This window comes from Cladophialophora carrionii (assembly GCF_000365165.1).
Source record: "Cladophialophora carrionii CBS 160.54 unplaced genomic scaffold supercont1.3, whole genome shotgun sequence".
Classification (NCBI taxonomy): Eukaryota; Fungi; Ascomycota; class Eurotiomycetes; order Chaetothyriales; family Herpotrichiellaceae; genus Cladophialophora; species Cladophialophora carrionii.
This window is the reverse complement of record NW_008481828.1, coordinates 636,343-649,072: the sequence shown is the minus strand read 5'-3', so window position 1 is coordinate 649,072 and position 12,730 is coordinate 636,343. Positions and strand designations below refer to the sequence as shown.

The window sequence follows — 12,730 nt, the reverse complement described above, 5'->3', positions numbered from 1 at the left end:
TCGTGCTCGTGCTCGTGTTCTTTGCGCGGCCAGATGAGATTCTCGTAGCCCTGCATCTTTTCTTTGGTGGCGCATCCGTCGAAGGAAATTTGGCACCTGAGAGAGCTGATATCTCTTGCCGGTCGTGCGGTTCGCGCTCTACCATTTGTCCGAATGCGCGTCAGAACCCGACACTCGGTCAATTGTCCCACAGGACATCATGCTTCGATACCGGCTCACTGGAAGTCAGCATTGCATCCCAGTCCCGAAGCTTCCGTGAAGACGCAATCAGGATCTACGTCAATACATCTGGAGCAGCTCGTTTGGCGCGTGTGTCTGAGCTCTTCCTCTCACACCACCCTCGAACGCAGACTGTCACGGGGCTTCACCCAGCCGCAAACGCCGGGATGGTCACCTACGTGTTCCGACGGGCGAACACTGCCTGTACGTTGGATACCGGTGGTTCGAGCGGAGAATCGTCCAGGAGGCCCTCAGCAGCCGACATTCATGTCCCTCGACGGCCGAGCCTTGCGGCGCTGTCATTGCGTCTTCCATCCCGCTCCAAGAGATCAAACTCGTCAAAGGGAGTTGACTCTGGCTCCGGACCTACGTGCGTAAGCTCAACCAGACCCTAGCTTGCATGCTGATGGCTTCTTGAACAGGCAAAAGCTGTGGGAGGCGCTGCTTGCCCTTCCCGATGAAATCACAGCGCAGATCCTCTGTTATCTTTCTCTAGCCGACATTTTCGCCCTTCGGTTGGCCTCTCGCTCCGTCCATTCGTACCTGCAATACCACGCGGGCCCCATCACCCGGTCACTTCTCCTCCAGAGTGCCTACGAGCATACCACCGACTATGAGGGTTGTGTCGACCACGACAAGGCGGGGTATCTATACGACTATATCCACACCATCTACCCGCCTCCACGGCCATGTACTTCGTTTGACTATCTGCTGCGGACCCTGAAACGACAAGCTCAGGTGCAGAAGATGTTGCAGGTGTTGACAAACTGGCTGCAAATGAAGGTCTATGTGCTGCCCAAGTTCAAAAGATGTGACAACTTCAACCCTTACAAACACAGGCTAATGCGGAGGCTGCACGTGGCGGCGTGGACCATGTACCATTTTCTCGAGGGCTATCGGACTATTCTGGTCTCGGAACATCCCAGCCACAAGGCCGGACCGGGCGTCCCTGGCAGTGAGGTTGCTGATGGTAGATGCTCTAGGTGTCTCCAATCCGTCAGGAAACTCCTACGCGTCTACCCCGGGACGGAGCTTGTCCCGGCTTATCATTTCTACGGGCTGTGTCGGCAGCACCTGCACGCTCTCAGCAGGGCTCCATCGGCCGGGAGACTTCGGGCGAAAAGGTCGCCCAGCGACGCGGATCTGATCCAGTTCATCGTGCTCGGTGGCGTTGCCGAGCTGTGTAGGTTGAGCTTGCTAAAGGGATCTTCCAACCAACGCATCGAGGTCATTGCCAATTTCGTGGACAAGGTCTCGAGTGCAGCAATCCAGCAGAGGATACGCGCCAATGCACCACCCTCATCCACAGATGCCGACGGCAAACCGCCCTTTGACGACCTGGTCGCTCCTCTGCAGACCCCATTCCACCTCATCCACCACAGCACCATATCCAGCTTGCCAGCATTGCAGGACTTTGTCACCGGCACCGAAGAGTGGGTCACGGAGATGTACGTCAGGTTATGCCCAGGTGATCAGATCGTCAGTGCCTGGGGATTCATCACAAATATCCTGAATGGGAAGAGCGAAGGGAGCGCAGGGGCAGAAGAGAGGCGCCGACCGAAAGGTGCCGACAGTGATCTCGACTTTCTAGCACCGGTGAAGGACTTTGAAGAATGAGTCCTGGACAGCACTACCCACATGGTTAATCGAATCGCAGTAACGAAGTGCAGCTTCCACTGTATATATGATTTCGTGTCGCGACACAAAGGAAACTGTAGGTCATGTTTGAATGATTTTGAGACCGCGCACGATGAATTGGTCGGGTTCCGCCTGCCAGCTGAAGCCACTCCGGAGCACGTTGGACTCCTTTCCCACTGGCCTGTTCCAGCAAAAGGCCGCAGGCCGCGGTCCTTGAGTCGAGGTCTAAAGGTTCACAGGTCTTGAAGAGAAACTTGACTTACTGGCTCTGATCCCGCGGCTCCCAGGGGTATCGTCCATCCCGCGCGGCTTGGCGAGTTGTGCGTGATGATGATGATGATTTGGGATCGATATCAAGTCTGTTACCGATACGAGTTATACAGTTCGGCTCCCGAGTCCTAGATCCCATGAAACGAGCCAAGATGTGAAGATCGGGGCGGGTACAGTACATTGCACAGACAGGCAGTTTCTGGGGATAATACTTGGAGCGTTCGATCGGAAGTTCCTGGTGGGCGATGATACGGAGTACACTGTACTTGCAGCGTGTCAACATCAGGTGGGAAATCAATCAGTCGATCTTTCGTACATTGGGTTCTATCAAGGGTCTGAACGAAAGTGATGAACAGGTTACGCTGTACATGTACATGTGCATGTCCGTGCGGTGACGTGACGGGACGTGACTGAGTTCTGGTTGTTGCCTTTTTTTTTTCAGAGCGAGAGCGAAGCGAGGCGAAGGAAGGACGGAGGAAAGGGCACATACGTCCTGTATCTAAACAGCCAGCGCCATGAATCGAGCAGCGAGGATATATCATTCACCCAGTCGAGGGATTCCACGTACTTCGTCGCAGAGACTACTGATTCCTTGAGATCGGAGTTGGTTATTCCATTGCTCGTCGTGGATGGGATAAGCACCCCTAAGGAATGCGGAGTGTCTACCTAAGTGCGTACTGTGTATATAGGTATGAGTGGCTCCCGCGACACTGGTTCAGGAGGGATCAGGAGTACAGTATTGACCAGAAATGATTGACTCCATTCAACCCTGCGAGCTGTCAGCTGGGAGATGTCCTTTCAAATGACCCTGTTCTGTGGCTTCTTTTCGAGTTTTTCTCGATTCTCTCGATTCAAACTCCCCTCCCTCCACCTTGCTTTCAAGGCACCATATCAATAACGCTTCTTGTTGCACGTGCGGCAGTGAAAATGACTATCTACCACGTAGACACCTCTACTGACATTGTCGTAGATGTATCGTGTACCCCACCACTACCCAACACTCCAACCCTTCAACCCTTCAGCGGAACTGTGTCCACATAGAGATTTCCCAACATGTAATCCGGATATCTGTCACCGGTAATCTCGGCGGCCTCGACCTTTGCTCGGATCTCCTGTTCCTCTTCCTTGGTCAACCGGATCTTCAGGCTGCCCATGTTCTCCTCGAAATTCTTCACCTTGGTCGTTCCCGGAATGGGGATGATGTTGTCACCTTGGGCCATCAACCAGGCCAGAGTCAACTGGCCGGGCGTCGCACCTTTCTTCTCAGCCAGCGCAGATATCGCGTGCACGAGTTCGATGTTCTTGGAGAAGTTCTCCTTGGAATACCGAGGCATGATTCTTCGTCGATCGTCTGGTTCGAAGTCATCATGGGATTTAATGGTTCCAGTAAGGAAGCCACGACTGAAGGGCGAATATGCCACGACCGCGACGCCCAGTTCTTGACAAGCCTTCAACAGGCCGTTGTGTTCAATGTCCATGGAGAACGGCGAGTACTCGACCTGTACGGCGGCAATGTGGTGCACCTTGCACGCCCGCCGCAGGGTTTCGCCCGAGCACTCGCTGAGGCCGAGATAGCGGATCTTGCCTTCCCTTTTGAGCTCGGCCATTGTCTGCACGGTAATCTCGATGGGCTGATTTGGGTCGATACGATGACAGTAGTACAGGTCAATCGCATCCCCAGGCGCTAGGCCCAGGCGTTTGTGAGATTTGGCGCATGCCTCGCGGATGTAAGCGGGGTCGTTGATCACCTTTGATTTGCCGTCCGGCTGCCGCACGTTGGCGAATTTGGTGCACAGGAAGATCTTGCTTCTATTGCCGGTCTTTTGGAACCACCTGTTGAAATCCAGTGAGTACCAGCTAAGCTTTCTCGGCTTTTCGGTATGGAGAAGAAACTCACTGTCCAAGCAAGTCTTCGCTGTCTCCATATACATCGGAAGAATCCCAGAACGTCTCGCCGGACGCAAAGACATGGTCTAAAAAGGCCAATCTTTGATCGTCTGGTAACTTTTTGCCGTAAAAGATTGACAGGCCCATCAACCCGAAGCCCAAGGCCGTCACCTGTGGTCCATCCTTTCCCAGTTGCCTTGTGGGCAGATTAGGTGCCATTTCTCTTTGCCTTTTCTGGTGCGCAGCTTGGATGCTGTGCAGGGTCTTTCCGAGGGTCTGAAGATGGAATCAGAGGAAGGTGCGTCTCGCCAGGGATATATGACTTTTATGTCCGTCCTCGCGCACCACGCCCTCAAGGTTTCTGTCCAAATGTGTATGCAATCGTGCGGCCGCAATGCCCCTCACGGACGGGGTTAAGCCGGTATGTCGGCCGGGATGCGGGGTGGTTGCTACGAGGCACAGGATTGGTGCAGGAAGCGGAGCATAGTATACTACAGCTCCTATTGCGGCTCGTCAGTTTCTCAATTCTTCTGTTCCATTGTCGAGTCTTCACAGGTCCGAAGGGCTTCGCAGCCGTTGGATGTTGTCAGACGACTGTTGCGTATGCTGGCTGGTCGAAGATTTCCATCTAGAGTTGAAGGAGAGATGTCGGATTCAAATTCGTCTCAACCTAGGGCCTTATTGCCATGTTTGTCTGGGATTGTGGTTGGGAGCTTGCAGTATGGACCGCTTGCGCGGCTTTGTGACAGGAGCTCTGAGGCGGTCAAAAACCTCATCATCCGAGAATAGATCACTGTGTATCTCCCTCCACAAGGTTTTCAGTCGTGAAGCGGCATCCCAAGCGCTTAGATGTTCGCAGAGGAAGAAGGCTACTACAAACCGGTCTTCGAGCAGGTACGGATCAAGGCTCCAAATTCACCCACCATTGCTGGAATCGTGGTTAGTTTTGAGAAGAGCTGGTGTGACTCGGCGTAATTTAGAATGCTTCGAGCCGGCACAACGTCAGGGTCGGATACCCGTCCATGCACGAGCAAGATCTTGGCGAGCCAATCTCGCAATTCCAGGTCATCTGGCGACTGCGGAAATTCACCATCGTCCATTTGGAACAGTTTGCGTTCATCTGGAGGATCATCGCGGGCGTATTTGGTGCGCCAAAGGCCTGAAGTTGTCTATATTAGCGACTGCGCCCGCCTGCTGGGAGTCTGGCGGGACCGTATCTTCCGCACAGGTGTGATTCTACTTCAAGACACTTACTGTGGGCGAAGTAAAAGTCAAAGCAAGCCAGACGACAGTTTGAGAAGACGATCTCTGCGAGCTCCAAATGATAACCATTCGGGAGCTCTTCGATTTTCTCCACAAACTCATCGGACGCCAGCGAAACGACAGGAGCAAGCCGCCGAGTTGACAGCAAATGACCGTGGTTTTCCGTCACCGTTGGCAGCGAGATTGGCAGAGTTTCAGCTTCTGCCACCCTTCTCCTAGACTCGACGGTTGAAAAGGGATCCTCATCCATCTCAACTTCGCCTGCCTCCAGTATCAGCGTAGCGGTTGTGTGTTCCAGGTCTGTCGGCTCGGCTTTGCTGGTTTCCTCCGCCATTACCCTCATTCCTTCCAGGCCGGTCTCGATGCGTTGAAGCGAGGAGCTGCGGATTGTCAGCGCCAACATCCCTCCGGGAGGGCTCCACTCACTTTCCCATGGATGTCATGAGGAGGTTGAAACTGGAAATATGGAAAGAAATGCCCTGATGCAATTTCTTGATCTTTCTCTGGCCGGCCACCCATTTCACCTTGATTCAAAGCTCTTCTGACAGCTTTCCTCCGGATGCCATGGGCCGGAACCTGTCGACAAGCTTCTGTACCTGATCCAAAGTGACTTTGAGGTTGACGGTCATAGACTGAAGCATCTTCATCCGTCCCTCGCCGTGAAACTTGATGGCAGAATCCTTCGACTGCAGATCATCTTCGATGTGATTCAGAACACCATACACGGTTGTCATGTCACGCGCAATGTTCCTGATATCCTCGGGGCCATCCTTTAGCGCTTTGTACAGATCCCAAGATAACTTGATGACCTCCTTGAAGTCGGTTACCGAGAATCCGAATGACATCTTCTGGTGGTGCTCTCAGGTCACCTGGATTCAAAGGTGACAGGAAAGAGAAAGTCCATCTGAGGTTGAAATGTGGCCAAGCGAGGCAGGACCTCAGAATACCCTCACTTGCGCGGATTGCACGCGAGCCCCCAACATCTTGCTCTTCCGGACCAGGTGCGGCTTTCAACAGAAGAGAAACGAAGATGTTGCAGATTGTTGTTTACTTACCTAGGGAGGCAGAAATACGAGAGCGCGGGACACAGCCCGCTGTCAACGAGGCAGGAATGTCAGTGGCTTTCCTGCCTTTTGTGGTGGCGCATGTGCATGAAATCCGCCTCACCTTACTGTGCTGTGTAGGCTCGAACCTAAGCACAGCCCACGCCTACAGTTCTGAAACTGGTGCTCGTTCTTCAGGGCTTTCCGATGGGCACATAGCTCCTTGATGATGCTTTCGGGCATCAAGAAGAGTCTTTTTGACGGACGACTTGGCATAGCTGACTTGAATTGTGGTCGTTGGGACAGCATTCACCGTGCTTTCTCATCAAGAGGCTCAATTGATGCGGTCCCTTGGTACACAGTATTTCGAGTCGGGTCTCGCAACCAGCCTGTCGATGGGTTGCAAAGACAAGCTCAAGGGGTTGGGAGGGCTGCTGCATGATGAATTACCACGAAAGCTTCTTTTGAACGAGCAGCTGGAGGGGAACCTGAACACGACGACAAAGTCATCTACAAGTCTTTCGTCAGAATTGAAGGAGCTTGGAAAAGGCGTCGTTTGAGATTTGGCGACGAGGACGGTCAGCACGAAAACACATGGCAATAATCAAGTAGAGTAAAAGTGCAGCTCGCCGTATATTGCTCGGCGGTACTTCGTGTCGCCCGCACTGTGCTTTAGTCAAGTCGTTTCCACCACACCCCGCGTGAAGGAAGGGCGCGACAACAACGCAAGTCGACACATTTGCTTGCTATAAAAAGTGATTATTTATTGTTCTTTCTGTTCTCCATCTACCTTGGCCACTTCCACCTTTCCTGGCCCGACTGGCGTGATCCAAGCCGAACGGCTCAGCTGCCACCACCATGGCCAGCGAAGCCCAATTCGACGCAGCCTTGTAAGCCACCTCACCTCACCTCAACCTACCGGGTTAGCGACCGATTTCAATGAAAAGCAGCTGACACCAAGACACCCCCTTCACACAGAGACCTCCTCCGCCGCCTCCCACCCACGTCCATCCCGCAGCATCTCACCAACATCACAGCCCTGGTGCCCTCACTGACCGAGGACCTGCTCTCGTCCGTGGACCAGCCCCTCTCGTCGCAACGCTGCCCCTCCACGGGCCGCGACTACCTGCTGTGCGACTACAACCGCGATGGCGACAGCTACCGGTCCCCCTGGAGCAACGAGTTCTCCCCGCCGCTAGACGACGCCACGTACCCGTCCGACCGGGTGCGGAAAATGGAGGTCGAGGCGAACAGCGCCTTCGAGGTCTACAGGCAGATGTACTACGAGGGAGGGATCGGGAGCGTGTACCTGTGGGATCTGGACGACGGATTCGCGGGCGTGGTGCTGCTCAAGAAGAAAGAAGGCAAGGACGCCGGCTGGGATAGTATCCACGTGTTTGAGGTCGACGAGCGGAGGGGCGGCGCCACCAGTTCCAAGACCTGCCACTACAAACTCACCAGCACCGTCATCTTGCATCTGGGCCGCGAGAGCGAGAGTCTGGGCGAGTTGACGCTGGCCGGGAGCATGACGAGACAGGTCGAGGCCGACTTGGTCGTCGAGAGTGTGGGTGCCAATGGCAAGGATGGCGGACACGTCGTCAACGCGGGACGCCTGATCGAGGATATGGAGGGAAAGATGAGGAACATGCTGCAGGAGGTCTACTTTGGCAAGGCGAAGGACGTGGTAGGTGACCTGAGAAGCGTGGCCAGTTTGACGGGTGTCAACCGGGATAGACGGGCACAGCGGGATGTCATCAGCAGCATGGGGGGGAAATGAGCGAAGCAGGAAGCCGTTAGTTACTTCGATGATCGTGCTGGGCGCACTTTGTGATGGGCCGGTCAAGAGGGTTTGAACTATGTCATGCTATGGTCCAGCGTTTGTGCGGCGAGGCCAGGATCCCTCAAAACTGAGCGAGGCATGGAGTGAGCATTCAAGCAACGGATGAACAGAGATATCCCTCCCCAGTTCAAAGCGTCCTCACGACAACCCCACGGGCCTCATACCCTAAAGATCATACTTTGAGAGCGGAACTCAAACACTTGCGGTCACTTGAGCAGCCGTCTGGGTGTCCGGGGATAGAACATATTGAGTTGCAGCTCTGACAGCACACAGACGCTACAAGCCTGTTCTCCTCCCCAGCTGGCTCGATGTGGATTGCCAGCATGAATAGCAGCAAAGCGTGATAGTCGATTTTGACCCTTTTTCACATGGCTCATCAACGCCTGCGGCAAACCCATATGATATAGTAAGTTCCTCGTTCTTCATCAGCTGTTCCCGTCACAACCAGCGTGGAACTCAACGGTGTAGAGCTGGGTCTGCCAGAGCGATGCCTCAATGCATGGGTTGGTGCCGGCGAGCGAGCCGTATCCCAACAAGCCGGTCTGGACTTTCCAGTAATGCCCTCCTCGCACGTGCTTGCATTTTGTCATGCATGACTAAACAAATATCATATCCACATGCAACTCATGCCAGTATGCTTCCAATAACGGGTTTCGACCTGATCCGGAGTGTTCAAAGCTGAGCTTTCATTCCTAACCTCCGCTCTGTTGTCTGTCGCAGTCGTCGCTGGAGACAAGCTTTCACCTTGTGTATCCAATCAACACAAACCAAGGATATTTCAAGACCGCTTCATCTGACAGCGCTCAAAGCGGCATCCAAGATCTCATCGGCGTGCCCATCCATGCGTTGCTCAATCCTCTGTTCGTTGCTTATGTGTCTCGTCGAAGTCGGACCAGCATCGGCTTCTTTCCCTCTCCGCCGCGATCGCGTCCCGACTTTCGCTGTTGGTGGTCCCAAAGACCCCCGTCGTGTCGTGTCTTCGAGCTCCTCAGAGGTTTGATCTTCCTCAAGCGCCCAAAATTCCATAGCGCGACTGAGGAGCGTCCCGGCAACACCACCTCCACCAGCGTCCCCGCCAAGCACGCGTACGGCCTCATGGAGAGCCATTACCGCTTCCTTGGTACGGCCGACTAAACTCAACAAAACCAAGCCTCGGCTGGTATGAATGCTGCCAATGAGGTTTCGCTCATCGTAACCACTGGCTGCACCGGTGGAACTGAGCCCCGTGCTGGTACCTGCGAGACTTAGATTGGCAAAGGCGCTCATGCCATGTCCTGGTTCATACGCTGACGCAGGAGCAGCCCCGCCCGTAGCTGTTCGGAGACATTCATCAAACTCTGACAGCGCTTCTTCGAATCTGCTCATCCGCCTCAGGGAATGTGCAAGATTAGCTCTGGTCGCAACCCATGCAGTCATATTGCAGCCCAATTCTGCAGCCAGCTGAAGAGATTTGTGAAACAACTTTGCGGCAGCTGTCAGATTCGACTGGTGATATAGAATGACGCCGATCTCGTTAAGTACCAAGGGGTCGCCGCCGAGAGTGGCGCTGTTGCTGAAGATCCGATTACCAAGGTCGTCATTGGGGCCGGAGCTCAATGCTCCGCTGCTCATTTCGAAAGCCGCCAGGCAATATTCCCAGGCCAGCTGCATATTGTTGAGAGCGAGGTGCTGCATGCCCAAGAACAACTGAGGTAGATGACTCCCTTGGAACAGTCGGGCGGCCGTGGAGTACGCAGCGATGGCCTGATCATGTTCTCCCTCAGCGGCAAAAGTGTGAGCAAACCCAATCCAGGCTGCCGCAGAATGAGGATCCATCAAGGATGCCTTTGAGAAGAACCGGCGAGCTTCGGCTATGCGGTAAGTGGACAGATAGTATATGCCGATCGCCAGATACGTATAGGATTCATGGGGAGCATGGGTCGCCAGGGTATGAGAGAGGTGAAAGAGGGTGTTGTGGGAACCTGTTTCATAGAGAACGGCAAGGTGTAAGGGGTAAAGGCGAGGGCTGTGGCCGAGAGAGGCATTCGTGCTGCTTGAGGACGAGTCGACGGTGCCGTCAGAGCTGTTCTGAGAATTCAAGATGCTTGTCGTGATGGCAAGGGCGTCGTGAAAGCGGCATTGCGTGTACAATGTTTCCGCCCGAGTAAGGAGCAAGTCTGGATTTGACGCGAGGTTGTAGTGTGTAGACAGAGTCTCAGTGGCGTTTGCAAGCGTCGCGGGCGACGAGTACTTTGACAGGCGAGTGGTATAGAGGAGTTTGGTGAAATGAGCGGCTTCCTGAGCGAGGGACTGGTCTTCAATACGTATCGAGTCAAAGTCCAGCTCTTCAAGAAATGCCAGCTCTTCCGCCGGGGACATCAGTGAGTTCTTCATAAGCTGATCAAAGGCTTCGAAGCACTGAACGTCTATTCGGACTGCGTCCTTGTAGCAGTCTCGCGCCCGATCAAAGGCATTCCGTTTCGCAAAACATAGGCCACGTAGATAGCACATGCCGGCCTGGAATTTCAGCTCTTTCTCTGACTCTCGGTCCCGCTCTCGTTCTTCACTGAGCTCTATCCTCTCTCTTTGAGGCCTGACACCTCTCTGTGTAACATTCTTCGACGAGTGGCCATTGATATGGGCTAGTTTCCTCCTAGCATTATGAGAGGTGGTGATGAGATGGACGGGATTGTCTTCCCCGAGGATCGTGAGGGCTTGGTCATATCTGCCTTGTTTGATGTAACAGTGGGCAGCTAAGTACCGACACGACAGGCTGCGATTTATCAAGTCCTTCCTCAGTAACAGAGCAAGCGCGCGCGTGAAGTTGTTTTGAGCAAAGTGCACTTGAGCCAGCCAGAAGGCGTCGCTGTCACTGTCTGTTGCTGTTAGTGACGGCGAACAAGAGACCGGTAGTACTCACATACTGGTCAGAGCGAGTACCTTGTCACCGATATAGATGGCTGCTTCATGCTGGCCCTTGTTGAGAGCATCCTGTCGCCATGGCCGCAGGTATTTGTCCATTGTTTTGGAACGAAGCACAACTCAGTTGCGTGACCGCGTCGACATACATCGACGGTCTCTACGGATTCCCAGGGGCATCAGAGGGAGGGGGACCAAGCGAGTGCACTTTCTCTGTAACATTCTTCTTAAAAAATACCTTCAGCTCACCTTCCAGTCACTTTGGATCGTGGCTGCAGCCAAAACACATACATTTTATTGACTGCGAAGTGAAAATGTGGGGGAGGCGAGAGTGACGCGCCGCACACCCTGAATTCCGATTGGCCCCTCACCTGTCCTTCTCTACTGTTCTTTCCCGGCGTTCAAAAGATGGTATTTCTGACTACATCGTCTCCCAAGGTCAGCCAAGCTACTTCAGCGACCAAGTCATCAACATGTCTGAACGCAAAGTGCTCACGAAATACTACCCTCCAGAGTTCGATCCCTCCAAGATTGCCCGGACTCCTAAACACCTGCGACCGACTGGGCCTAAAACCATCCCAGTGCGACTGATGGCCCCGTTCAGCATGAAATGTACCTCTTGTGGCGAGTACATATACAAAGGTCGCAAGTTCAATGCACGCAAGGAGACGACCGATGAGAAATACCTCACCATTGCCATCTATCGCTTCTACATCCGTTGCACAAGATGTTCTTCCGAGATCACGTTCAAGACGGACCCCAAGAATATGGACTACACCGCCGAACGTGGCGCAAAACGGAATTTCGAGTCGTGGCGAGACCCTGAAAGTAGCGAGCTGAAAGAAACCGATGAACAGCGCCTTGACAGGCTCGAGCGAGAAGAGGCCGACGAGGCAGAGAATGCTGAACGGAATGCCATGGAAGAGCTGGAGCAGAAAATGGAAGAAAGCAAACGTGAGATGCAAGTGGCCGACGCACTCGACGAAATCAGACAGCGAAATGCAAGAATAGAGCGTGGTGAAAAGGGTGGCAAGGAGGAAGATGCACTTGCCCAGGTCAGAGACATTCAAAAAGAGCAAAGGGAACGAGAGGAATTAGAGGACGCTGAAGCTGCTCGTAGAGCCTTTGAGGCCCGCAAGGAAGCCGCCGAGGAAGAAACACAAGCCAGGGACGCGATCAGCTCAGGCGGAAGCGCAGTACAGGATGGATCATTCAAAGAGACGCGGCCTTTACCATCCTTCGAGAGGACCAAAAAGATCAAGAAACCTCTGGTCCCCGGCTTAGTCCGTAAGGCCGAAATTGTTCCTCCCGCTCCAGCCAGGGAACCAGGACCCCCACCAGCTCCTGCAAAATCAATAGGACTAGCTCTAGGCGACTACGACTCAGACGAGGATTGAACTCGACAAGATGCAGATCGGCATTCTGCTGATAGAACGGCGAATCTCGCATGTGCACCTCTTCCCCACGAAGATCCCTGCGCATTCGACAATGGCGCGATTTATTCTCCATATGCCACGTCACACCAAACGCTCCGGCATTGGTTTTCTGCATCCCATAGCCTATCAGGCTGAGTTCTGAGGGCACGGGTTCTCATTGGCTGTTACCCAATCTTTAACATATCAGAAGACTCAGAATCATATAGATGCCGGATCAGCGCCTTCAGGCGTGGGCT

General features: G+C 53.8%; 6 protein-coding genes across 6 annotated transcripts; 3 read left to right on the top strand and 3 right to left on the bottom strand.

The window, feature by feature from the left end:
* Positions 1-486: 486 nt before the first annotated feature.
* G647_03619 (uncharacterized protein) lies at positions 487-1,836 on the top strand (the record flags this gene model as incomplete). Its single annotated transcript, XM_008727964.1, has 2 exons — positions 487-593; positions 642-1,836. 2 exons carry the CDS (start codon positions 487-489, stop codon positions 1,834-1,836), a joined length of 1,302 nt encoding a protein of 433 aa, XP_008726186.1.
* A 1,301-nt stretch (positions 1,837-3,137) lies between these two features.
* G647_03618 (uncharacterized protein) lies at positions 3,138-4,233 on the bottom strand (the record flags this gene model as incomplete). Its single annotated transcript, XM_008727963.1, has 2 exons — positions 3,138-3,960; positions 4,025-4,233. The coding sequence occupies 2 exons, from the start codon at positions 4,231-4,233 to the stop codon at positions 3,138-3,140; spliced, it is 1,032 nt and encodes a 343-aa protein (XP_008726185.1).
* Positions 4,234-4,886: 653 nt separating this feature from the next.
* On the bottom strand, positions 4,887-5,680 carry G647_03617 (uncharacterized protein; the record flags this gene model as incomplete). Its single annotated transcript, XM_008727962.1, has 2 exons — positions 4,887-5,173; positions 5,269-5,680. 2 exons carry the CDS (start codon positions 5,678-5,680, stop codon positions 4,887-4,889), a joined length of 699 nt encoding a protein of 232 aa, XP_008726184.1.
* Positions 5,681-7,178: 1,498 nt separating this feature from the next.
* Positions 7,179-8,097, top strand: G647_03616 (uncharacterized protein; the record flags this gene model as incomplete). The annotated part of the gene is made up of 2 exons (XM_008727961.1): positions 7,179-7,210; positions 7,299-8,097. The coding sequence occupies 2 exons, from the start codon at positions 7,179-7,181 to the stop codon at positions 8,095-8,097; spliced, it is 831 nt and encodes a 276-aa protein (XP_008726183.1).
* Positions 8,098-8,949: 852 nt separating this feature from the next.
* G647_03615 (uncharacterized protein) lies at positions 8,950-11,160 on the bottom strand (the record flags this gene model as incomplete). The annotated part of the gene is made up of 2 exons (XM_008727960.1): positions 8,950-11,015; positions 11,064-11,160. The coding sequence occupies 2 exons, from the start codon at positions 11,158-11,160 to the stop codon at positions 8,950-8,952; spliced, it is 2,163 nt and encodes a 720-aa protein (XP_008726182.1).
* A 371-nt stretch (positions 11,161-11,531) lies between these two features.
* Positions 11,532-12,455, top strand: G647_03614 (uncharacterized protein; the record flags this gene model as incomplete). Its single annotated transcript, XM_008727959.1, has 1 exon — positions 11,532-12,455. One exon carries the CDS (start codon positions 11,532-11,534, stop codon positions 12,453-12,455), a length of 924 nt encoding a protein of 307 aa, XP_008726181.1.
* Between the last annotated feature and the right edge of the window lie 275 nt (positions 12,456-12,730).